The sequence below is a fragment of the Corvus kubaryi genome, unplaced genomic scaffold (assembly GCF_017639235.1).
Source record: "Corvus kubaryi isolate FWS band 111438036 unplaced genomic scaffold, C.kubaryi_AGA036_p1.0 37323, whole genome shotgun sequence".
NCBI lineage: Eukaryota > Metazoa > Chordata > Aves > Passeriformes > Corvidae > Corvus > Corvus kubaryi.
The window spans coordinates 269249-292102 of record NW_024581102.1 but is presented as its reverse complement, the minus strand read 5'-3'; the positions used below and the strand labels follow the sequence as shown (position 1 = coordinate 292102).

The window sequence follows — 22854 nt, the reverse complement described above, 5'->3', positions numbered from 1 at the left end:
GGGGGGGCCCCGGGGACCCCGCCGGCGGGCAGCGGCGGCGGGGCGGCTCTGGTGGCGAGGGGCTGGCCGAGGGGCGGCCGGGGGGAGGGCAGAGCCGAGCTGAGCCGTGCCGAGCCGCCCAGAGCCGCGGAGCCGCGACGGGACACCACATGCGGTCCTGAGCCGCGCCGGACCAGGCTAACCGAGCCGAGCGGAGCCGCCCCAGCCCAGCATGGCACCCTGGCTCTGGCCGTGCCTTCTGGCCGCACAGGCCCTGGCCGCCAACTTTCCCCCCCCGGTATAGCCTCTACACCGGCGGGGCCGCCCCGCTCGCCCCCGGCCCGGCCGCGGCCCACAGCGGTGCCCGGGCCGCCAGCCGGCACAGGTAGGAGCCAAGAGCACCGGGACGCACCGGGACGACCCAGGCGGGAACCCCGGCACCGGCCAGGCACCGGCACGTGCCACGTCCAGCCCGGGGAGCGGCGGGTCCCGCCGGGGCTGGGGGCTGGGGGCTCCCCCGGGCCCGGAGCGGGTGGGCAGTGGGCGCACGTGGAGGGTGGGGGCCGCCGGTGCAGCGGGGCCGAGGATTCTGGGCCGATCTTTCTTCGGCATCTACGCGTGGGTCAGCGCTGCCGGAGAGGGGGAGAGGGGCCTGGACCTACCCTCTCCCCATCCGCGTCCTGTCTCGTGCCGTGGGCAGCGTGGGGCCGTGGGGCAGCCTGTGTCTGTGGTTCAGGGCGTTGCAGGGGCGCAGGGCTGGGGACGGCCCCACGCTGGCTTGGGGTCACAACGTATTCACCGCGGGCACATCACCTCATCCGCAGGGCTGGAGCTGCCCCGGCCCCACGGTGGCCTCGAGGGGGGACGGCAGGACACGGCCGTAGCCTGGGGTCCCTGGGGAGGGGCACCTCCGGCGCCGCCGTGGGGCACGGACACGGTGGAGCCGGTACCTGCGGCTTTGGGGGCTCAGCGGGGGCTCTCCACGGGTCGGGGTGTGCAGCCCTCCATCCCCGTGGCTCGGGGAGCACGGGGGGTGTCCCCATATCCTGCCCGTTCAAGGGAGCTCTGGTCCCATCCCACGCCTGGGGTGGGGACAGCCCCGGTGCGGGGCGGTGGGACCCCAGGACAGCCCGGGGGTCCCAGGGCCTCGCGGGTGCAGGGCTGGGACCGGGGGGGAGACGAGGGGGGCCGTCGTCGGCGCAGGAATTCCTGGCGGCCCCCGGGGAGGAGCTGGAATCCAGCCGGGGCCTGAGGGGAACCAGCCGGCCTGACGGGAACCGGCCGCCGCACCGGGGCCCCGCGGCGGGGACCCAGGCCCAGAGGCCGCTCCCCGGGGGGCTACTCCGTGGGGCTGGGGGCCCGAGCTGGGCTCCGGGCTTCGGGTCCGTACCATATAAGGCTGCGACGGGGTCCCTGCAACGGGGCCAGGCTGGAGTCCCACGCGGGGGGGCTGGGGTCCCCACAGCCTGTGGGGCTGGGCTGGGGACCCAGTGTGCGGCTGCCCCAGCCGCTCCTGGCCCAGCGGCACAGAGGGGGCAGGGAACACGGCGTCAGTGATGGGGCAGCATGCAGGGCGCCCGTCCCTGGGCCAGGCAGCGCAGGATCCACAGCACAGTGTGATGGGGTGTTGGCACCCTGCTCCTGGCAGAGCCCCATCCCTGCAGGGCTCCCCAGGGCAGCCGCATGGCTGGGGGCTGCAGCCGTTTCTGCAGGGTCGCCAGGCAGGGTTGAGGGGCGAGAGCCGGCCCATTAACCCGCCGCATTGGGCCATGATGGTGCTACCGGTAGGGCTGGTTGGGCAAGCACAGGAGCGCGCCGGGGGATGCGGGGTGTGCCTGGGGAGCTGGTGTGTGTCAGGGAATGCCTGGGGCGGGGGGTGTTGCTGGTGTCTCTGGCAGGGTGATGCCTGGTGCCTGCTCTATGCCAGGACAATGCCTAGTGTGTGACAGGATGCTGTGCATGTTGTGTGCCAGGACAATGCCTGCTGTGTGCTGGAATGATGCTAGGTCCATGCTAGGGCAATGCCAATGGCTGCTCTGTGCCGAGATGATGCCTCATGTATGCAGGACAGCACCTGGTGTGTGCCCAGATGATGCCCAGCATGTGCCATGCTCGGTCCATACCAGGACAATGCCTGGTGTGTGCCGGGATGATGCCCTGTGCCAGCGCATTCCGGGTGTATGCCCTGACCCCCTCTCTCCGGCAGGAACTGGTGTGCCTACGTGGTGACACGCAGCGTGAGCTGTGTGGTGGAGGATGGTGTTGAGAGCTTCATCAAGCCAGACTATCAGCCCTGCCCCTGGGGGCAGCTCCAGTGCCCCCGTGTCCTGGCGTGAGTGGGGTCGGGATGGGGCTGGAGGGCTCTAGAGGGGTTCGGGGCGTTCTGGGGGGCCAGCACAGAGCCAGGGCGAACCACGGCCATGCCGCCGCCACTGCTGTTTACCCGTACCGGGGTCATGTTTACTTTTGCGCAAGAGTCAGTGGCCTCAAGTGGTGCTGGAGGGTGACCGGCCACTGTCCCCCCCCATCACGTGCAGCCAAAACCCTGGGGCACCCCGCAGCTCTCTGGACCAGTGATGGGATGGCACTGGTGTTGGGGTGATACTGGTGACAGGGTGACAGGGCCGGGCAGGGGTAGCCCCCCTGACCACTGGCCGTTGAGCAAGAGACCGGCGCTGCTGGGTCAAGCTACAGCCTGTGCTGGCTTTGGTCCTCTGGGGCAGCCCCACACCCCTCCTGGCACCCCCAAACCCCCTGTCCCCTCCGCCTGCAGGTACCGCAGCTTCCTACGGCCCCGCTACAAGGTGTCCCAGCGAACGGTGTCGGAGCTGGCCTGGCGCTGCTGCCAGGGATACTCGGGCCCGGACTGCAGCGAGGGACCCTCTCCAGCATCCCCCCAGCCCACCGGCCGTCCCCCCCCCCGGCCCGGCCGCCCCACACTCTCTGGCTTCGGCAACCCCCTCAGTGGCCTGGGAGGTGAAGGTAGTGCTGGGGCGGGGGATGCGGTGGTGGGGAACGCGCTGGTGGGGGAGTGTGTTGTGGTCGTGACCGTGACGCTGACCCTGGCGGTGCATGGCAGGTGGCGGAGACACGGAGAAGGTGCGACGGCTGGAGGAGCAGGTGCGGCGGCTGAGCGAGCAGCTGGAGGAGCTGCGGGCCGGGCAGGAGCCGCCCCGGGCAGCAGTGGAGGGGCAGCCCGGGGGCGAGCAGCCGGCTGACGGCCCCCCCGCCGAAGTGCGGGAGGCGCTGAGCCACCTTCAGCGGCGGCTGGAGGAGCTGGAGACCCGCCTGCGCCGCACCGAGGGCGGCCGGGATGGCCCAGGGGGGCCGGGGGGCCCCGGGACGGCGGCGCTGCATGAGCTGGAGCAGCGGCTGCAGGAGATGTGCGCGGCGTGCACGGCCGGCACGGAGGGGCTGCGGCGGCAGGCGGCCGAGGACCGGGAACGGATGCGGGCACTGGAGAAGCTGGTGGGCTCGGTGGACCAGCGCAACAGGGATGCAGTGGAGTCGGTGCAGCGGCACATCAGCAGCCTGAGCAGCCGCCTGGCCCCCGCCCCTGTGGCCCCCCCGTCCCCGGACCTGCTCCGTCGCTTGGCCGAGCTCGAGCGGCGGCTGGAGGGGCTGCCGGTGCCGGCGGCGGTGCCGGGGCCGGGACAGGTGCTCGCGCGGCGGCTGGCTGAGCTGGAGGGGCGGCTGAACGCTTCACGCGCCGGCCCGTGGCCCTCCGAGCCCGAGGGGAGGCCGGGTGGGCTGTCGGGGCGCCTGGCCAACCTCAGCCGGGCAGTGGAGGGGCTGGTGGCGAGTGGGGCCCAGCGCGGCGCCCGCCTGGACCAGCTCGAGGGGCTGCTGGCCCGCTGCGGCCAGCCCTGCCCAGGCCAGGACGGGGTGCTCGGCCCCCACCTCCGGCAGCCAGAGGACACCGAAGGTCTCTGGGGGGACGAGCTGGCTGGGACCCTGGGAGGGCTGCTGGGGGCGCGGGGGGAGGCGCTGGCCGAGGAGCTGGAGCAGCTCCGCAACCGGACAGGGCGGCTGGAGGCGGCTCTTGAGGACCTGAGCGGTGACCCCTGCTCCCGGCCCTGCGCCTCGCTGCCCCCCCGGGAGCCGGAGCAGCTCCAGCCCGGCCCCACAGAGCCAGAGGAGCTGGATGCACCGCTGGAGGGGTTCGGTGTCTTTAGGGGCACGTCACCCTCGGAGCTGCGGGTGCTGCGGGGGGAGCTGGCAGCAGCGCTCTCGGCCCTGAGCAGGCTCAATGCCACGGTGGAGGGGCTGCAGGACGCGCTGGAGCAGCAGGACACCCGGCAGCGCCAGTTGGCCGCCGTCACCGACCGCGTGGTGGCCGAGCTGGACCAGGCAGCGGCAGCGTCGGCGGCGCGACAGGCTGAGAGCGAGGAGCGGCTGGAGGCGCTGGCGCGGGAGCTGGCGCGGGCCGGGGGCTGCCCGACAGGGCTGGAGCCACGCGTGGCCAAGCTGGAGGGGGTCTGCGAGCAGCTGGAGGCGGTGGCCGGGGGGCTGCGGGGCGTCCGCGAGGGGCTGGGCCGGCACGTGGCCGGGCTGTGGGGCGCCGTGCGGGACCTGAACGCCACGGCCCGCGCCCAGGCCGCGCTGCTGGACAAGGCGCTGGACCTGCCCCCCAGGCTCGGCGCCCTCAACGCCAGCCTGGGGCACCTGCGCGGGGAGCTGCACCGCCTGGCACAGCTGGAGCGACACGGTGCGGGGGCACGGGGGGGACGCGGGAGGCTGCGGGGCTGCAGGGACGTGGGGGGACGTGGGGCGTTGCAGGGGGCGTGGGGCTGCAGGGATACGGCGAATTGTGGGGGTAAGGGACTGGGGAGGATGGGGGCGTATGGGGCACCGTGGGGGCTCCGGGGGGACAGGGCATCCCGGGTCTGTGGGGACATGGGGATATGGGGCATGGTGGGCACGTGGGACTGCGGGAACGGTGGTGGAGGTGTGGGGGCACGGGGATGTGGGGGCACGGGGATGTGGAGACACGGGGACACCAGGGAGTGCAGCAGTGGGGTGTGGGGAGGCAGGGGCTTGGCTGGGTGGTGCTGTGGTGTGGGCACACAAGACCACAGGAGGATCCCAGCTGTGGAGCTGCAGCGTGTGGGGACAAGGGGAGATCACACATGGGGGCACCAGCCATGGGGCCAAGGTGGCTCTAACCCCTTCCTCCCTCCAGGCCCCCCCGGTCCCCCTGGACCTGCTGGCCCCATGGGCGAGACAGGCCCTCCTGGCCCCGCTGGGCCCCCTGGCAAGGATGGAGAACAGGGTCCCGTGGGCCCCCCCGGTAAGGCTCAGCCCCCCCATGTGCCCCGACCACACGGGTGTGGCCAGACCCCATCCCCGGGGGTCCCACCCCAAGCTGGCCCTGCAGCCCCTCCTCATCTTTCCTGCAGGGCTGCCCGGAGAGAAAGGTAGGGCTGGGGCTAGGGGTGCAGGGAGGACCATGGAGAGCTTGGGGGCACGTGGGGAGCTGGGAGGGGCTGCAGACTGGGGGTCTGCAGTGGGAGCGGGGGACAGTCTGGGTTGGCATGGGCAAGCACAGGGCACTGGGTGGCTGGGGAGCAGAGGGGCTGGGCACATGGTGGAGACGTGTGGTCAAGGAGAGGCATGGACACTAAAGGGGAGGGTATGGAGGGGTCGGGGGTGTGGCTGCTGAGCTCGGGGGACAAGGGGCTGCTGGGCTGCAGAGGGTTAAGGGGGTGAGGGAAGGCGGTACAGGGGTGCCATATCCTGACACCGTGCCCAGGCGAGGTCGGGGAGCCGGGCTCGGTGTCCCGCGTCGCTTTCTCGGCTGCCCTGAGCACCCAACGCACGGAGCCAGGCACCGTCCCCTTCGACCAGGTGCTGCTCAACGACGGTGGTGCCTACGATCCCGAGACAGGTGAAAGCCCACGGCACAATGGGGGTGCACTGGGGGCTGTGGGATGGTTTTGGGGTGAGGGATGTTGCAGTAGGGGCTGTGGGGTAGGAGGGAGCTGCAGAGTCATGGGGGGAGCATGATGCCAGGTGTGAGGGCGGCCAGGGCTTCTCAGGTGGTGTCGTGCCTGTCCCAGGATGCCCTGCTGACCTTGGGGTGCTGCAGGAGATCCGAGAAAGCCCGTTCTGGGGGCACCAGGGGTCCCTGGAGGTCCCTGATCCACTCTTCCTGTCGTAGGCACATTCACAGTGCCGGTGCCCGGGCGGTACCTGGTGAGCGCAGTGCTGACGGGGCACCGGGGCGAGGGGCTGGAGGCCGTCCTGTCCCGCTCTGGCCATGGCATTGCCCGCCTGGACTCAGCTGGGTTCCAGCCCGAGGGACTGGAGAAGGGGCCGGTGGCCGCGCAGGTCCCCAGCCCCGGTGCCCTTGGCGTCTTCAGCCTGCTGCTGCCGCTGGCGGCCGGCGAGACGCTGTGTGTGGACCTGGTGTCAGGGCGCCTGGCCCACGCACCCGACGAGCCCCTCACTGTCTTCAGCGCCGCCCTGCTCTACGACTCCGACGAGCCCTAGAGCTGCCGGGTCCCCCGCGGGGGCACAGCCAGGCCGGGGGGTCCCCACGCCCTGCCGGGACCCCCACCCCCCACCCCCTTATTTATCAGCACCCCCCCAGCCCTTGCTGTCCCACCGTCACACGCCCCTGCCCCACACCGCCCACCCTGGACGCCCTGGCCTCCCACGCCGCCCCACGGCCCCCGGCCCCCCACTGCCCCCCCAATAAAGATGCGGCACTGGGTTTTGTACCCATGGCTCTGGTTCCATCCCTCACCCAAGGGGGACATCGTGGGGAGGGGGGCTGGTCCCTGCCAGGTGTCACCATGGCACCGAGCTCCATCGTGGCCCCAGCAGTGTCATCCCTGTGCACTGCAGGGTGGGGGTTTGGCAGGGGGGTGAAGGGGATTTCCAGCTGTTGTGGTGTGACTGGGACGGTTCTGAGGAGACTGGGAGGTGCTGGGACCTTCCAGGTGCTGTAGTCATGTCCTGGTGTGCTGGGGCACCCTCCAGTGCCCCGTCACCCCCAGATGATGATGGGTGTGCTAGTGGGGGGCTGGAGCTGGTGGGGGTGACAGGCGGTGGTACCTGCCCAGGGGGGGTCCTACAGAACCGCCTGGCTGCTGAATCACCCCCGGGGCTGGTTTCACCCCCTGCCATTGGGTCGGCCGTGGGTAACCCCGTTCTTACACTTCATCACTTCACTTGGCTGTTTCCTGGCCTGGCCTGGCCTGCCAGGGCGCCGGGGTACTGTGCCCACCACTGCGCCCTGGGAAGGGGCGGGATGGTGGTGGTGGGAGGTCCCAGGAGTATGGATGGTAGCCCAGGCTCCAGGCTGGGTGTGTTTGGGGGTGTTGATCGTAGAACAGACTCCAGGCTGGGTCTGGGGCACTGGCACCTCCTCAGAGATTTAAGCAGTTTTGGTCATAGTTCCTGTGCCGATACTTTGGTGCAGAAATATCAGGATTTGGGGCCAGGCAGAGGCGGGTGTCCAACCCCAGTTTGTGCCCCAGCTGTCGTGGGAGCTCATTAATGGTGAGGTTGGGACTGAGCCTTTTGTCCTCAGGTGCTCTTGGCATCTTCAGTGCCATTGTCAGGTGAGCACCAGGGACACTGTCTGTCTGTCTGTCTGTCTGTGTCTGGGTTCTTTAGCAGTTCATTGGGGGTTGGTGTGGGAGAGGGCCAGGTTGTGGCTGTTCTGTTAATGCAGCTCCACTGTTGGTGATGTGTAAAAAATGTGAGAAAATATCATCAAATCACTTTCAGGACCATCCAGTGCTGCCCCCTCCTGTGGGCAGGGACACCCTCCACTGTCCCAGGCTGCTCCCAGCCCCAATGTCCAGCCTGGCCTTGGGCACTGCCAGGGATCCAGGGGCAGCCCCAGCTGCTCTGGGCACCCTGTGCCAGGGCCTGCCCACCCTCCCAGGGAACAATTCCTTCCCAGTATCCCATCTAACCCTGGCAGCGGGAAGCCATTCCCTGTGTCCTGTCCCTCCAGGCCCTTGTCCAAAGTCCCTCTCCAGCTCTCCTGGAGTCCCTTTAGGCACTGGAAGGGGCTCTAGGGTCTCTGCAGAGCCTTCTCCAGGCTGGACATTCCAAGCTCTCCCAGCCTGGCTCCAGAGCAGAGGAGCTTCAGCCCTTGGAGCATCTCCGTGGCCTCCTCTGGACACACTTTTACCAGTTTAACTTTAGGATCAGTGGGATCCCTGCTCACAGGCAGTCATTCTGGCACTGCACAGCCAGGCTCGGGCTCTGGTTCTGTCCTGCCCTGGGGCAGTAAATCCAAACGTGAGCAGATTCTTTGGGAAATTGTTTCTGTGGGATGGCATTCCCACTGTCAGCAGGAGGTGGAGATCCAGAGCCATGACAGTAATTCTTGGGGAGGAGGGAATTGAAAACTACAAAGGGCTCAGTCTTTCTGTATTCTCCCTCCACTGTGTCCACTTGAAAGATTCCCTATCCCATCCTGGGATCATCCCTGGGCGATGACGGCTCTGGCCCCTCACTGCCCATGGGGTGCAAAGGGAAGGAGAGATTCCTGCTGGTGACTAAGAGTTACCAATCTTAGAAGGATCATTTTCCTTCTAATCATGAGAAGAAAGAGTTTTATAAGGAAAATGGGTGTGAGAGTCCTCCTACAACTCCTAGAATCATGGAATCATTAGGACTGGAAAAGCCCCCTGCCACCATTGAGTATTCCTGACCATTCCTCCAGCACTGCCAAGGCCACCAGTGACCCCTGTCCCCAAGTGCCACAAGCACACAGCTTTTAAATTCCCCTAGGGACGGGGACTCCACCAGTGCGCTGGGCAGCTGTGCCAGGGCTGGACAGCCCTTTCCAGGAAGGAATTCTTCACAGTGCCCAACCTGAACCTCCTCTGGCACAGCTTGAGGCCATTTCCCCGTGTCCTGTCCCTTTTCCCTGGGAGCAGAGTCTGGCTGCCCCCTCCTGCCAGGGAGTTGTGCAGAGCCAGAAGGTTTCCCAGAACCTCCTTTTCTCCAGGCTGAGCCCCCTCCCCAGCTCCCTCAGCCGCTTGTTGTGCTCCGGACCCTGTGCCCTTCCAGTCCCATGTTCTGACCTGCCTGTTCTAAGCTGGATCGTTCTCATGGTTACCGCAGGGTTAACCCCCCTCCAGGGTCTGCGGATGGGCAGAGCCGTGCTGGGGGGTGCTGCAGGCTCCTTTTGGCACAGTAGGATGGGACTGAGGCAGCTGAGGAAGATTATCCTTTACCCATTACCCATTAACCTTCACTGTCCATGAATGCTTTCCAGCAAGTGGGGTGGACAATGAACCCACTGAGCAGGGGAAGATCAGCTGCTCTGGATCTGCTGCACCTGCAGATAACCCGGGCACTGAGAGGGGTCCTAATTATCCCTGATAATTAGTCAGGCAAATCGTGTGCCTGAGCATGGGAGGGAGCCCAGGTGTGCAGGGATGTCCCACCTCGGCATCATTAACACCTGACATTGTAATTCCGGGGGAAGAATTGGAACGGAGGGATCGAGTGAAACTAAAATCACAGGTTGGAATGTCAGACATGTTACTCACTCCCAGGCATACCAAGGAACCAGCCACCCCCAGCGCAGGGATCAGCACCCTCTGACCTCAAGAACCAAGGTCCCCCTTGACCCCAGCTCAGGGCTGAGGAATGTAGGGAGCCATGGGGTCAGGGTTGGCATTGGGCATTTCCAGAGCTGTAATTCCAAGACATCCAGAGTCTCACTCCTGTGGTTCAGAGGCACCATGATGGCAACTGCAGAGAAAATACCCCAAACGCTGACACCATCACAGTTTCAAGATGGGGAACAGCCCTTTTCCTCCTCTAAATTGAAATTAACCAAGGACGTGTGCCTGGGCAGCGGCACAGGGAGTCCTGTCACGGGCCAGTATCAAAGGAAGCTTTGGTGCTAGGCTCTCGTATCCATCAGGTTTATTGGCACAGATCAATCACAGCATCTCGTGCCTCAAAAGAGGGACCCAGACAAAGAAACCCCTGGGGATTTCATGGAATGATTTGGGTTGGAAGGGACCTTAAAGCTCATCTCACTCCACCCCCTCTCATGGGCAGGGACACCTTCCACTAGACCAGGTTGCTCCAGGCACCTGAAAGGACCCATCCTGTGTGTGCATGTCCATATGTCCATATGTGTGTCTGTCTGTCCGTGTGTGTGTCCACGTTAAAGAAACTTCCCTGTCCGAGCATCCTGGAACCACTCTGGCAGTCACACTTGCAGCACCTGAGCTGCAGCTGCACCCGCCACGTTTCCCTGGTCAGACCAGCTCCCCTCAGCAGCTCAGCCCCAGGTTTCCCATCACAGTCTCAGATGTCCCAGTCTTCGAAATAATTTAATCTTGGTGCAATAACTAATAACAAAATAATAGCCCGAGGTGGTGCCTCTGAGAAAGGACCCCAAACAAAGGGTCCATAGTCCATCATCATTTTGAATTGCCTCCAAATTTTCCCCTCATCTCTCTCCTGCTGAGCTATTCCTCTCATACACAGACTCAGGGACTGTCAGATTTGGCCCACGATCAGAGTCCCCACAGCACATTGTCCCTGTGGATGTGACAATCCTGCTCTTCCCAGAACATCCCTGCTGCATATCACCCCTGCAAAAAGCAGCCCGAGAATCTGGACTGACGTTGAGCCATTTTCTTCTTCCCAGCTGGGCTGCACATGCCAAAGCCCCCAGTTCTGCTCCATGTGCCTCCTCCACGCTGGGAGGGGTCCTGCTCCTGGTCTCTGTCCCTGGGTCCCCACAGCAGCCCTGGAATGGCACTGTCCATGCTGGATGATGTAACCACGGGGCTGAGCTGTGTGAGGGAACAACAGCTGCCTCAGTCCGTGGGTTGCCTGGAATGTACATCCCTTGCTCACATTGGTGATGCTCTTCTCCACCATCAGACAGGCATCAGCCTTGCTGGATTCCAGGTGTTCCTTCCTTTCCAGCCCCTTCCAGGTGCCTGTTGTGTGGCATTGGAGCTTGGCACTGAGCACAGGCTGGTGCTGCCACTGCACCTGGAGCCACCTGTGACCACCTCTCCTGGGCCCTCATTCCTGTGGTACCTCTCCACAAGTGATTCTGTGTCTTAGTCCTTGGCTGCCTCAGTCAGAGGTTTAGTCAATTCTTCCAACCCAGGAATCCACGGCCAACAAAATCCCACACCTCGTATGTGCTTTTTGTGACCAGATGTGGGAGCTTAATCACGTTCTCTCTGGATCTGTCATTCACTGCCCCTTCCCCAAAATGAAGCCTAAATATTTCCCTTTCCTTTTGGCCCAGCTGAGGTTTGGATGGAGATGCAGCTGTTCCCTGTTCACAGGGCCACACATCCAGGCACTGCCACCTCTGTCCCATTTGCTACGGATAAACAGGAACCAACTCCACAGAGCCAACTGGCACAGGAACTTTGTACCCTGGTACCTTTTGTACCAGTCTATTAAGAGCCAAAATTCTCTGCAGATTCAAGGGGTCAAACCTTCAACCACCGGAATACCCCAGCAGAACCTTAAAAGCATTTTCTCATTTCTTCTTTTAAGTATCCAAAGCCTTTTCCTTCCCTCCTCCATGAAGGGGCCATACCAATCATCAGGCACCAGAACCCCTTTCCTGCTTGTGGTGGGACTCTTCAGATCATCCTCCTGGAAGGAAATGAAACCGTTTCCCCCAAGTTAATATAAATAACACTAATTTTAAAATTCAAATGGTTTCCAGTTGCTGTGCGAGTGCAGCAAACCAGGCACAGGTGACACCTTCAGTTATGGACAGAACACAAATTCCTCAACAACAACCACAAGTTCTCCTCATTCGGAAAAAGTCTTCAAATATTATGTGCATGTTTACTATCCTCTCACCTAACAGTAATTTACATGTAGCAAAATGTACTTTTAGAAATAGTTTTTAGAAACACACACAGAATAACCACCATTACAAGCACCAGTCCACAGGAATCTTATACAGATACAAAAATAAAGCAGTGTTTCAGGTGACATTTGCCCTCTGGAGAACCTGCTCCTGGTGTAGGATTTCAACTTTACACCGCAACAACACATCCAGACAGGTACAAACAGCCCAGGTTGGAGATGAGGTCTCTCTGGATGCAGACCTCCCTGAATTCCTCTTTTTGAGGAGACCCCACGTGCACATAACCCGAAGTGACCATCTCCGTGTGTTTGTGCTCCAGACACGGTGTCTGGCCACCAACTGCCTCTTTGGTAGCTGCAAAAGAAACTCTTGAAATGCCGTGAGGGAATTACCATTAAACACCATCTATAGCACATGATAGAGCTTGGGATTTTAAACAATTTCTCTCTTAATCTTCTAAAATGCTTCAACAACTGCCATCAACTTTTTCTCTCTCTCCCAGGTCAGTGAAGCCTCAAATCATCCCCACTGTTCCCCACTGCACAATTTCAGCCAAGAGTGTCCCCTTGCTGCGTTGGAAGTACTAAAAATAGTCATAAAACCCCCTTTGGCTTCAGCCCCCAGCACGCCTTACGAGAGAGTCCAGACGTCTCCAAACCTGACAAGACTCCAAACCCTCCCGTGCACCCTCAGACCCCTGCACACCTTGGATGAGACCCCAAATGCCCCAATTTCCCCTCAGGCTGCTCAGGTCGTGCATTTGCACTCAAACCAATGCAGGAATTTCCCAGACTGGACAAAACGCTGCACCCACAGACAGACTGAGAGAGTTGGAGCAATTTAGTCACAGATCCTGATCCTTGATATCGAATCTGCTCCGGGAATTTTAACACTCACTTTTGGCTCCTCCTTGCTCCAAAGATCCAGGTGGACTCACCCAGTGCTGGCAGGTGGGTGTTTGGAGCAGGGAGGGCCTGAAGGGGATGGCCCAGGGTCACCAAGCTGTTAAGGAAACTTTCCCGTCTGACCATCCCGGAGCTGCCCCGGCAGCCACACCTGCTCCACCTCAGCTGGGACCAAAGCCCCTTTGCAGCTGCACCGCCCACCCTTCCCCAGTCAGAACAGTTGCCCTCACCGGCTTGGCCACAGGTTTCCCATTGCGGTCTCAGACATCTCAGTCCTTAAAGTAATTTAATCATAGTTCATAAATTAAATAACAAATTAGCAGCCCGAACTGGTGCCTCCGAGAGACCCCAAAGAAAGGACCCTGTGGGCTCTTACCCCCTCCCAATCTGAGCGCACGAAAGCCTGGAGTCCTCAGCTCGCTCGGTCCTGGTGTCCCGTACCTGGCGGGGGCACAGGTCCCCGGGCCTTTTATTGTGCGAAGGGTCGGCAGGTCGGGCCCCTCGCCGGGGGCTCCCACGGACACCTCAGCCCGGAGCTGCCCCCGAGCTGCCAGCACTGAATGTGCTGAACAGCCGTGTCCGTGTGTCCGTGTCCGTGTGTCACGGGGGGGTTGCATGTGTCCGTGTGTCCGTGTGTCACGGAGGGGTTGCACGTGTCCGTGTGTCCATGCCCACCTGGGCACCCCGGTCCCCCCTCCCGCCCTTCGTGCGCGCGCCGTGCGGCGCGGGGGGCGCGGCCGGGGAGGGCCCCGCATGGCCACGCCCCCACGGCCACGCCCCGTCCATGGTCGCGCCCCCTCGTGCGACCACGCCCCACGACCACGCCCCATGTGTGACCACGCCCCCTATGCCACGCCCCCCCCCGAGGGCCCGGTGCGGCGGCGGGCGCCGATTGGCGGAGCGGCGAGGGGGCGGGGACAAAGCGCTGCCCGTGCCCGTTGCGGTCCCGGTCCCGGTCCCGGTCCCGCACCGCAGCGGGATGGCGGCAGAGGCGGGCGGCGCCGCGGGGAAGCGGCGGATCATGTGCGTGGGGCTGGTGTGCCTGGACATCATCAGCGTCGTGGAGTCTTTCCCAGCCGAGGATTCCGACACCAGGTACCGGCAACGGGGGGGGCTCCTCCAGTGTTCCCCAGACCGGCCCTGCGCCCACCGCAACCTCCCGCCCCCCGCAGGTGCGTGTCACAGCGATGGCAGCGGGGCGGGAACGCCTCCAACTCCTGCACGGTGCTGTCCCTGCTGGGAGCCTCCTGCTCCTTCATGGGCTCGCTGGCCCCCGGCCCCGCCGCTGAGTAAGTGGAGTGCGGGGCACCAGGTCGACCCGCTCTGACACTTCTTTGGCTCCTCCGTGTTGCTGCCGCCGGCCCCGACCCTCGGCCCGACGGCGTGGCTGTGGTTCCCCCGTTGCCCGCCCGCCTCCGCCACCACCACCAGCGTCCGCCGGGGCACCCATTCCCGCGGCGCCCCTCATCCCGCTCTCTGTCCCCCAAAGCTTCATCGCGGCGGATTTCAAGCGTCGGGGTGTGGACACGGCGCACGTGGCCTGGCAGCCCCGCGGAGAAGTGCCCTGCGCCTGCTGCCTCGTCAACGCCACCAGCGGCTCCCGCACCATCGTCCTGCACGACACGTAAGGAGGGCCGCAGTCCCGGCTCCGGTGGCCATGGGCAGCGCTGGGCTGGGCCAGCTCGGTTTCACGGGTCCCTCCCGCTGCCTGACGGGGGTAACCAAGTGCCAGATGGGGTGACTGGCTGTAATCCCGCACACACGGTCACTGCCAATGGCCCCGGCAGCCCTGTCATCTTCGGTGCCGCTGCCAGGATTTTGGTGATATCTCCACACAGCCACACGCTCTGGAGTGCAGGGCAGCCGGCGCAGCCCCATGGCGATAACCTGGATCCCTCAGCTGTGCCAAAGGGTCAGGGGTTGCTATGCATGGCTGACCCCCAGGCCCCAACCTGGCCACCACTGTGCTGCCCTTTGACTCCAGCTCAGGGCCCCAGGGGCCATCATTAATGATTCACCCGGGCAGTGCTTCTTCGTCCAGAACCTCTGTCCAGGCAGCATGGGGCCCTCCACGGCCCCTGGAAGTGCCCTTCGCCCCGGCCGCGTGCCAGGCCGAGGGTCCCCCTTCTCCCACCTGGCCTCCGTTCTACAGGAACCTGCCTGACGTGACTGCTCGCGACTTCGAGCGGGTCGATCTTTCCCAATACAAGTGGATCCACTTCGAGGTGAGCCCGAGGCTCGGGGGGTTCCAGAATCTAGGGGATCCCCGGCGCTGGGGAAAGTCCCTCGGGCTGTAGGTGAGCCCGTGTCCGCAGGCCCGGAACGCGGCGGAGCAGGGGGCGATGCTGGAGCGTGTGGAGCGGCACAACCGGGCGGCGGCGCCGGGGCGGCGGGTCCGGATCTCGGTGGAGCTGGAGAAGCCGCGGGAGGAGCTGCTGCCGCTGATGGGGCGGGGCCACGTGGTGCGGGGCCGGGCGATGGGGCGGGCGATGGGGCCGGGCGATGGGGCCGGGCGATGGGGCCGGGCGATGGGGCCGGGCGATGGGACGGGCGATGGGGCCGGGCGATGGGGCCGGGCGATGGGGCCGGGCGATGGGGCGGGCGATGGGGCCGGGCGATGGGGCCGGGCGATGGGGCCGGGCGATGGGGCGGGATCACCTGTCCGCGGCGCGGCCAAAGGCGTGGCGGGGGCGAGCTCGGGACGGGAGTGGTCAGATCTGCGAGGGGCGCGGCCCAACGGGAGTGGGGAGTCCTGGTCCGGGGAAGTCAGGGCTCGGGGGGTTTGGATCTCGGGGCGCAGCCGGGGTCTGGGGACCACAGCTGGGGTCTGAGAGTGTGGTCGGGGTGTGAGCAGGGGGTGCAGGCGGGGTCTGGGAGTTCAGGAGCGGTGTGGGGATGCCACCAGGGCGCACCTAATCCCACTTGGCTGGGGGTGCCGGGGGCTGCCCCCTGCCCCAGCCCCTCTTCCACAGGTGTTCATCAGCAAGGACCTGGCCCGGCACTTCGGGTACCAATCGGCCCCCGAGGCCCTGCGGGGGCTGCGGGGCCACATCCAGCCAGGGTAGGGGGGTACCTGAGAGGGGGCGGGGGGCCGGGGGGCACATGGTGTGCCCCAGACCCACCTCACACTCCCCCAGGGCCACGCTGATCTGCGCCTGGGCTGAGGAGGGGGCTGATGCCATGGGGCCCGACGGGGAGCTGGTGCACTCGGACGCCTTCCCCCCAGAGACCCTCGTGGACACACTGGGGGCTGGGGACACCTTCAATGCCGCCGTCATCTTTGCGCTTGCAGAAGGTGGGCACAGACATGGCACGGCCACAACACGGCCACGGTTCAGTTTGGCGTGGCCACGGTACGGCCACAGCATGGCCACATCTCATCCTGGGCCCCATCCCCAGGGAGAACCTTGCAGGATGCCCTCACCTTTGGCTGCCAGATCGCGGGCAGGAAATGTGGGATCCAGGGCTTCGATGGCATTGTCTGAGCTTGTGCCTGGAGACCTCAGCACCCCTCAGGCACACCACATCTCCACTGCACCCAGCAACTCCCCAATAAAACCCCATGTGCACCACTACTGCCTCCTGCGTTCCCCAGCTGTGCCCTAGCTGGGGTCCCACAGCCCCTGGGATGCACTGACCACAGCCAAGGTCACTGGCAGTGCCTCTATTTCTCCATCCGATGCATTACAGGAGAGACCACACGGCCTCAGCCCTCCTTGGCCCCAGCAGCCTGGCCATGGGGCATCCCCTGGCCACTCTGTGCCCTGAGCAGGGCAGGAAGCAGCCAGGGCATTGCATCCCACAGCTCCCCACTGCCTACCCCTCCCCTGGGTCCCTCCATGCTGGGGCTCCCTGCCCCTCAGGGGCTTCAGCCTCAGGGGCTTCCTCTTCCTCCATAGCATCAGTACTGGGGGCTTTGGCCTCAGGGGCTTCTTCTGCCTCCAAGGCCTCAGCACTGGAAGATTCCACCTTGACGTATTCCACCTTGGGGGCTTCATCCTCAGGGGCTCCAGTCTGGGGGTCTCCAGCCTCAATGGCTGCCTGTCCTGGGCTTCTCAACCCCAGGTCCTGCCCAGGCATCTCTGTGCCCTCCCCAGGCACAGCTCCAACCTCTGGCTGCTGCTCTAGGGGGGGCTGTCCTGGGGGTCCCTTGCCCTGGCCAGGCAAGAGCACCTCGGGGGGGTCCAGCAGCTCAGAGGGGTCCAGCAGCCCATCCCCATTCAGGTCCTGCCTTGCCAGGGCTTGGTCCACCAGTGCAGCCACCTGCGGGGATGGGGAACAGGGTGAGGACCCAGCCCAGGGGCTCAAGGGGATACGAGGAGCCATCCCTGTGGGACCCACCATGTCAGGGTCTGGCTGCCCCCCAGCCTGTGCCAGCACCGTGCCGAGTAACTGGAGCAGCTCCAGCCCATCCAGGCGCCTGCTCTGGTCGTGGTCATGGAGCACGAAGAGATAGAGCAGGGCTGTGGGGCATGGGGTGCTGTGGGACTGAGGTCCCTGACCCCACTAGCCCCTCAGTCCCCCATCACCGCCCCGGTGGCCTTACCCTGCTCCCGTGTCATGGCCTCCACGTCCTGCTCCGGTGGCCCCAGGCTCCGCACGGCGCTCCACAGCAGCCTGGGGGGAGCAGGGCTGGGGTGGTGGGAAGCACTGCACCTGCCTCATGGCCCACCGTGCCCCATGGCCAGCTGGGCACTGTCGATGCCCTCCACCCATCCCTGTGCCCCCCATCCCCAATGCACTGCCCTGGGCCATGGGGGAGCCCCGGTGCTGTGGGGCTCCCCAGGGCAGGGACTCACAGCAGCACAGGCGACTCCGGGCTCAGCGGGTCGGGGTGCAGATCCACGATTGTGGCCACGGGGGACTCAGGCCTGGCCAAGAGACAGGGGGGTTACCTGTGCCCCTGGGGAGGCTGCCCACTCCGGCCTGACGCCCCCCACCCACGGCCCCTGCAGATCCATGAGTCCCATCCCTCACTGTGCAGCCTCGGACCCCTGTGCTTGCCCACAGCCACGTGCCCCTCCCATGGCCATTTGCTCCCTTGTGCTCCACCAGCACCTGTGCCCCTGTACCGTGAAAACAACCCACCTCTGCCTTCCCCGTCCCCACATCCCACTGCCTCCATACCTGTGCGCCCCGTACCTGCTCCTCCCCGCCCTGGGGGCGGCCCAGGCCGCTGGCCCCAGCAGCAGCAGGATCAGCATCGCCGGCGGGTTCCTCATCCCGCGGCCTCGGGCTGCGGCGGGCCGAGAACACCGGGGTCGGGGGTGGCCCTGCCGGGGGGCGGGCCCGTGGCAGCCCGGCGCGGGCAGAGGGGCGGGCGCCCCGGGAGCTGCCCTGGTTCCAGCGCGGCGGGGACACGCTTGCACGGACGGGGGGGTGCGAGGGGCAGCGCGGGGAACGCAGAGCGCGTGGGACCGGCTGGCGCTGCTCACCCAGGGCACCCCCCACGCGCCCAACCCGGTGCCTCCGGTGCCCCCGGGACCCACTCACCCAGCCCCGTTCGCGTGTCCGCGCCGCCCGCCCCGCCCCGGGGCCACGTATCCGACACGTCTCGGCACTGCCACCGGGCCCAGGAGCGGCCCCGCCCGTCCCGGGCCCTGCCCTGCCCAGCCCGGGGGGAGGAGGGATTGAGCCCCACGCAGGGCAGCGCCGGGGTAACCGGGACCCGGCACCTCCGGACGGGGACCAGGGATGGGCGCGTGGTCACAGCAAGGGCGGGGCCGTGCCGGTGGGTGAAACCCCCCCTAAGCACCCCATGGTCCCGGTCAGAGCCGGGCCAGCCCAGCTCGGTGTCACCGACCCCCCGCACCGGCCCCTGCAGCAGCACCACCACCGAGGGCGTGGGTCGGCCTGTGCCAGTACACACGGGCCCCACTGGCCCTGAGGGCTCTGGGCAGCCCCTGTGCCACTGACAAGACCCTGAGGGCACAGACAAGCCCCTGAGGGCACACGACGTCCCAGAGTGCGACCAGCAGGATGCCCTCAGCCCCAGGCCCACTCCTCCACCACACATGGACAACTCTGCCTTCATGCTCCAGTTTAATGGCAGCGGCAGGGCGGGCAGGACCCTCTTCTCCTGGGGTAGGAGACCCCCCTGTCCTAGGGCCAGCCCTGCACTGCTGCCAGCACAGTCCCACAGGGATGTGGCCCTGCGCGGTGCCCCAGACCCACATCTGCTCCCCGAGCACCAGCAGGGACAGCGGGGTCTGGGCTGGTCCCTCATGTCCTTCACAGTCTGTGTGGGGTAGGTGGAGGCTGGGGGGGTCATTCCTGGCACCAGGTGGTCCCTCGGGGGGCCAGGGGGCTACAGGAAGCCTGGGAACGTGAGCTGCAGCAGCAAGATGGTGGCCACAATGAGCCCAGCACAGAGCAGCAGCAGCAGCCAGACAGGGAGGGAACCTGTGGGAGAGACACGGGTGAGAGGAGGCTGCAGCCCCCCCCATGCCAGAGGAGGAGCAGAGGCACCTCAGCCCCGCAGGCAGGCCCCGGACGTACGGCGGGTGGGCAGCAGGTGCAGTTTGCAGCGGCTGTCCACGGCCACGCTGAGCAGGGCAGCCTCGTGGCCCCCCAGCAGCTCCCGCCCGGGCCGGCTCTCAGGGACAAAGGCCACATCGGTCACCACAATGCCATGGGCCTCCTTCACGTAGTACAATCTCTGGGGGAACAGAAGAGGTGAGGGGCTGTTCAGCAGCCACCGGGGCTGCCCCACACCCCTGCCCCAGCTCACCTGCAGAGAGAAGGCAATGTGGATGGCCACGGAGCCTGTCACTGTGCCCAGTCCCAGGAAGGTGCCCGAATCACTGTGGGGGAGGGTAGTGAGTGGGGGCTGCCACGGCCCCCACCCCACACCCACTGGCCCTGGGGTACCTGATGGAGAGGCAGGAGATCACCTCGGAGCCACAAGGCCGTGTCAGCAGCGGCAGGAAGCTCTTCCCATCCCACTTGGTCAGGTAGCAGGGTGGGGGCCGGCGCTCCCGCTTGTGGGGCACCTGCACTGTGTAGAGCCGCAGAGCCCCGGCACTGCCCTCCACGGCCCCAAACCTGCCGCAGCAGAGAGGGGCACAGGGGGAGCGTGGGGTCCATGGGAAACAGCCTCACCACCACCACCTCTCTCCCAAGGCAAACCTGGCCCCAGCCCTCTCCCCGTACAGCTGTCAACAGAGCCCATGGAACCCCTTCCCACAGGAGCAGGAGGAACAGCAACAAGGCAGGGCAGCAGTCAGGGATGGCCCATTCCCAGCCCCAGTAGCCCCTCCCCACCCTGGGCTCCTGCCCATTGGGCCAGCCCCAGCCCTGATGACCACGGTCCCAGCCCCACAGCCTAGCCCCAGGCCCCTGCCCAGCTCCAAGGCCCTGCCCTGTCCTCAGCCCCAATGCCCCTCCCCATCCCGCTGCCCACCTCAGTGCCCCAGCCCTTTGGTCCGCCCCCTGGCCCCATCCCCAACCCTCACCGGCAGGCCTGGTAGCGATAGGCCTTGTCGGGGATGCCGGGCAGGTTCTCGTGCCAGCGCAGCCCCGTTACCAGCTGGTCCTGCTGCCACACGCAGCACTGGAAGTCCCTCCCCGCCGTCACCACCTGCCGCACACAGCACAGGGGTCTGAGGTCACTCTGCTGCAGGGCCAGGGAACCGGGGAGCCATCTGACACCCACCTTGTTGTCAGGGCCCAGTGCGATGTCCTCAATCTCCCCGTCGTGGGCTCTGAACTCCAACGTCTTCTTCATGCTGGGGAACTGCAGGGGCAGAGCTGGCATGGGGCTGGGCACGGGCCAGGCCCTGCCGCGGTCCCGGGCAGGTGTGGGGGGAGCAGCCTTAGGTAACCGCAGGCACTGCCAATCCAGCCATCCCTGCCCAGTGTGTGCTACCGGGGGTGCAACGATGCCGCCCTCTGCTCTTCCGTGTCTGTCCCAGCCCCCCATGCCCGCCCTGCTCCCTGCTGCCCACCCTGGCTCCCCCTGTGTCCCCCAGCCCGCCGTGCCCACCTCCCAGAGGCGCAGGAAGCCATCAGCCCCACCGGTGGCGAGCAGGGCTCCGTCGGCGCTGAAGCGCACGGCCTTCTGCAGGGCATCGGGGCTGAAGTCGGTGCGCACGCGCTGCAGGCTCTCCACCCTCACCTCGCGGGCCCGGCTCTGCGCGCTCCCCTGGGCCCCCCCGCCGGGGCCTCGCCGCCGCCGCACGCCCTTCTCCCCACTGCCTGCGGGCCGGGACACGGGCCTGACAGGGCGGCACCGCGGGCACGGGTGCCACGGGGGGTCCAAGGCAGTGCCCATCCCCAAAACACCTCACAGCCCCACGGCTCCCCACACCCTGTCCGTGGCACCCAGGTCGGACATGGGAGGTTCAGGGCAGGCACAAGGCAGCAGGGGGCTTCCATCCCCAAAGCTCCCCACAGCACCCAGGACAGGCACTGGGGGGGGTGGGTCCAGAGGGCTCCAGGATAGCATCCAATCCCCAAAACTCCACATGGCACCCCGGGCAGGCACAGGGAGGCGCGTTCGGGGCAGACATAGCGCAGGTGCAGGGCAGGGATGGAGGGGTTCAGGGCAATGCCCATCTCCAAGCCACCCCACAGACCCCCAGCTCCCCACACCCTGCCCTCCAGCACCCAGGGCAGGCACGGGGAAGATCCAGGGCGGGCATGGGAGGTCCACAGCTGTACCCCATCCCCAAAGTACCCCACGGCTCCCCACACTCTGCTCACAGCATCTGGGGGTGGGGGGGCAGGGGGGCTCCAGGGCAGCGTCCCATTCCCAAAGCTCGCCATGGCACCCAGGACAAGCACACACAGGCAAGTTCAGGACAGGCAGACAGTGGTTCAGGGCGTGCCCCATCTCCAAGCCACCCCACAGACCCCACATCCTGCCCCATGGCACCCAAGGTAGGAAAGGGGAGGGGGATTCAGGGCAGGCACAGAGGAGATCCAGGGTGGGCATGGGGTTGTAACAGAATGCCTCATCTCCAAAACACCCTTCAGCCCTCCCCACAGCACCCAGGGCAGGCAGGAGGGGAATTCAGGGCCATCCCCAAAGCACAGCACAGCCCCGAGAGCAAGTCCCTTACACCGAGTTCCGGTGAACCGGTGTCTCACCGTCTTTCCCGGCGGTGCCCGGGCCCTCGGGCTCCTGTACGGTGAAGCGCAGGATGTGGCAGCTGTTGTCCTGCCCAGCCGCAATGACGTCCCCGGCCAGCGCCATGGTCATGGTGGCGCGGGTCTCGGTGTCGTGGCAGTGCAGCAGCGACGCGCTGAGCTGCCCCCCGATCTGCTCCAGCTGTAGGAAGTGCTGCGGGCCCGGAGGGCTCGGTCACGGCCCCCGCCCGCGGGTTCCTCGGGACACCCACTCCCACACCTGCAGCCCGGGCGCCCCAAGCCCCCCAGCCCCTCGCCACGCTCAGAGCTGTCCCCAGACACAGCCGGGCCCCTCCAAACCCCTCAGCCTCCCACGCGCCCCCTCTCTCCCCACACCCCCGTCCCCGCTCCCGCGCACCACGCCATTGCGGATGCCGGTCTTGGCGGCGCCTCCGCCGCCGGCGGTGATGGCGAGGGGCCGCCGCGGGTGCAGGCGGACGGTGTAGAGCGGGAACGGCGCCCGGTACAGCTCGGCGGGCCGCCGCGGCGCCATGACAGCGACGCGACGTCAGCGCGCTGTGATCTCAGCACGCTGTGACGTCAGCACGCTATTACGTCACGTCGCAGTCAGCCGCCAGGGGCGTGGCTAACCGCGCGCGAGACAGAGCGGTGGAGACGGCCCGGGGCTGGGTGGGGCCCGAGGACGGTGGGAGCTCCCAAGGGGAAACGGGGATCCTTGGCCTCATGTGGGACAGTGAGGACACCCCAGTGCTTGGGGAAACGGGGGCTCCCTCGTACTTGGCGAGACGGCGGTCCGGTGGCTCCATGGGGACCCCACTGACTGGGAAAATGGGGCGCCTGGTGGCTACTGGGGGGCAGCGGGAATGCCCCAGTGACTGGGGAGATGGCAGTCGCGTGTACCCTGTGGGCTCCTGGAGGACACCCCACTCACTGCTCGGGGACACGGGGGTTCCGTGGCCCCCCGGGGAAGCGTAGGGACAGCCCGCTGCTGGGGCAGCTGGGCTGCCGGCCTACAGCAGGGAGTGGGCTGTTCCTTGGGAC

At 66.0% G+C, this 22854-nt stretch overlaps 4 protein-coding genes and 1 long non-coding RNA gene across 6 annotated transcripts; 2 read left to right on the top strand and 3 right to left on the bottom strand.

Annotated features, from left to right (window-relative positions):
* The first annotated feature begins 49 nt into the window (after positions 1-49).
* EMILIN1 (elastin microfibril interfacer 1) lies at positions 50-6701 on the top strand. Its single transcript, XM_042029457.1, is given in 9 exon segments — positions 50-265; positions 267-364; positions 2186-2311; positions 2753-2961; positions 3059-4687; positions 5162-5269; positions 5379-5396; positions 5732-5866; positions 6140-6701. Coding segments are annotated over 9 exon segments (2709 nt in total). The 5' UTR covers positions 50-211; the 3' UTR covers positions 6472-6701.
* Positions 6702-10282: 3581 nt separating this feature from the next.
* LOC121665364 lies at positions 10283-13450 on the bottom strand. The gene is made up of 2 exons (XR_006016344.1): positions 13100-13450; positions 10283-11595 (listed from the first exon to the last, which is right to left on the bottom strand). It is a non-coding gene; the product is annotated as an uncharacterized LOC121665364 (long non-coding RNA).
* KHK (ketohexokinase) lies at positions 13365-16295 on the top strand. The gene is made up of 8 exons (XM_042029455.1): positions 13365-13818; positions 13896-14012; positions 14213-14347; positions 14876-14948; positions 15039-15185; positions 15696-15784; positions 15861-16018; positions 16123-16295. Exons 1-8 carry the CDS (start codon positions 13391-13393, stop codon positions 16206-16208), a joined length of 1233 nt encoding a protein of 410 aa, XP_041885389.1. The 5' UTR covers positions 13365-13390; the 3' UTR covers positions 16209-16295.
* A 77-nt stretch (positions 16296-16372) lies between these two features.
* On the bottom strand, positions 16373-18994 carry CGREF1 (cell growth regulator with EF-hand domain 1). Its single transcript, XM_042029451.1, has 6 exons — positions 18217-18994; positions 17866-17959; positions 17523-17594; positions 17270-17340; positions 17065-17186; positions 16373-16986 (listed from the first exon to the last, which is right to left on the bottom strand). Exons 1-6 carry the CDS (start codon positions 18992-18994, stop codon positions 16540-16542), a joined length of 1584 nt encoding a protein of 527 aa, XP_041885385.1. The 3' UTR covers positions 16373-16539.
* Positions 18749-22777, bottom strand: PREB (prolactin regulatory element binding). Of its 2 annotated transcripts, none has more exons than XM_042029453.1 (9): positions 22211-22777; positions 21814-22006; positions 20708-20919; positions 20378-20458; positions 20178-20302; positions 19594-19767; positions 19454-19526; positions 19222-19381; positions 18749-19125 (listed from the first exon to the last, which is right to left on the bottom strand). In XM_042029453.1, the coding sequence occupies exons 1-9, from the start codon at positions 22343-22345 to the stop codon at positions 19031-19033; spliced, it is 1248 nt and encodes a 415-aa protein (XP_041885387.1). In that variant the 5' UTR covers positions 22346-22777; the 3' UTR covers positions 18749-19030. The 2 variants fall into 2 exon arrangements, with proteins under 2 accessions (XP_041885387.1, XP_041885388.1); XM_042029454.1 differs by having other exon boundaries at positions 22222-22289.
* Positions 22778-22854: the final 77 nt, after the last annotated feature.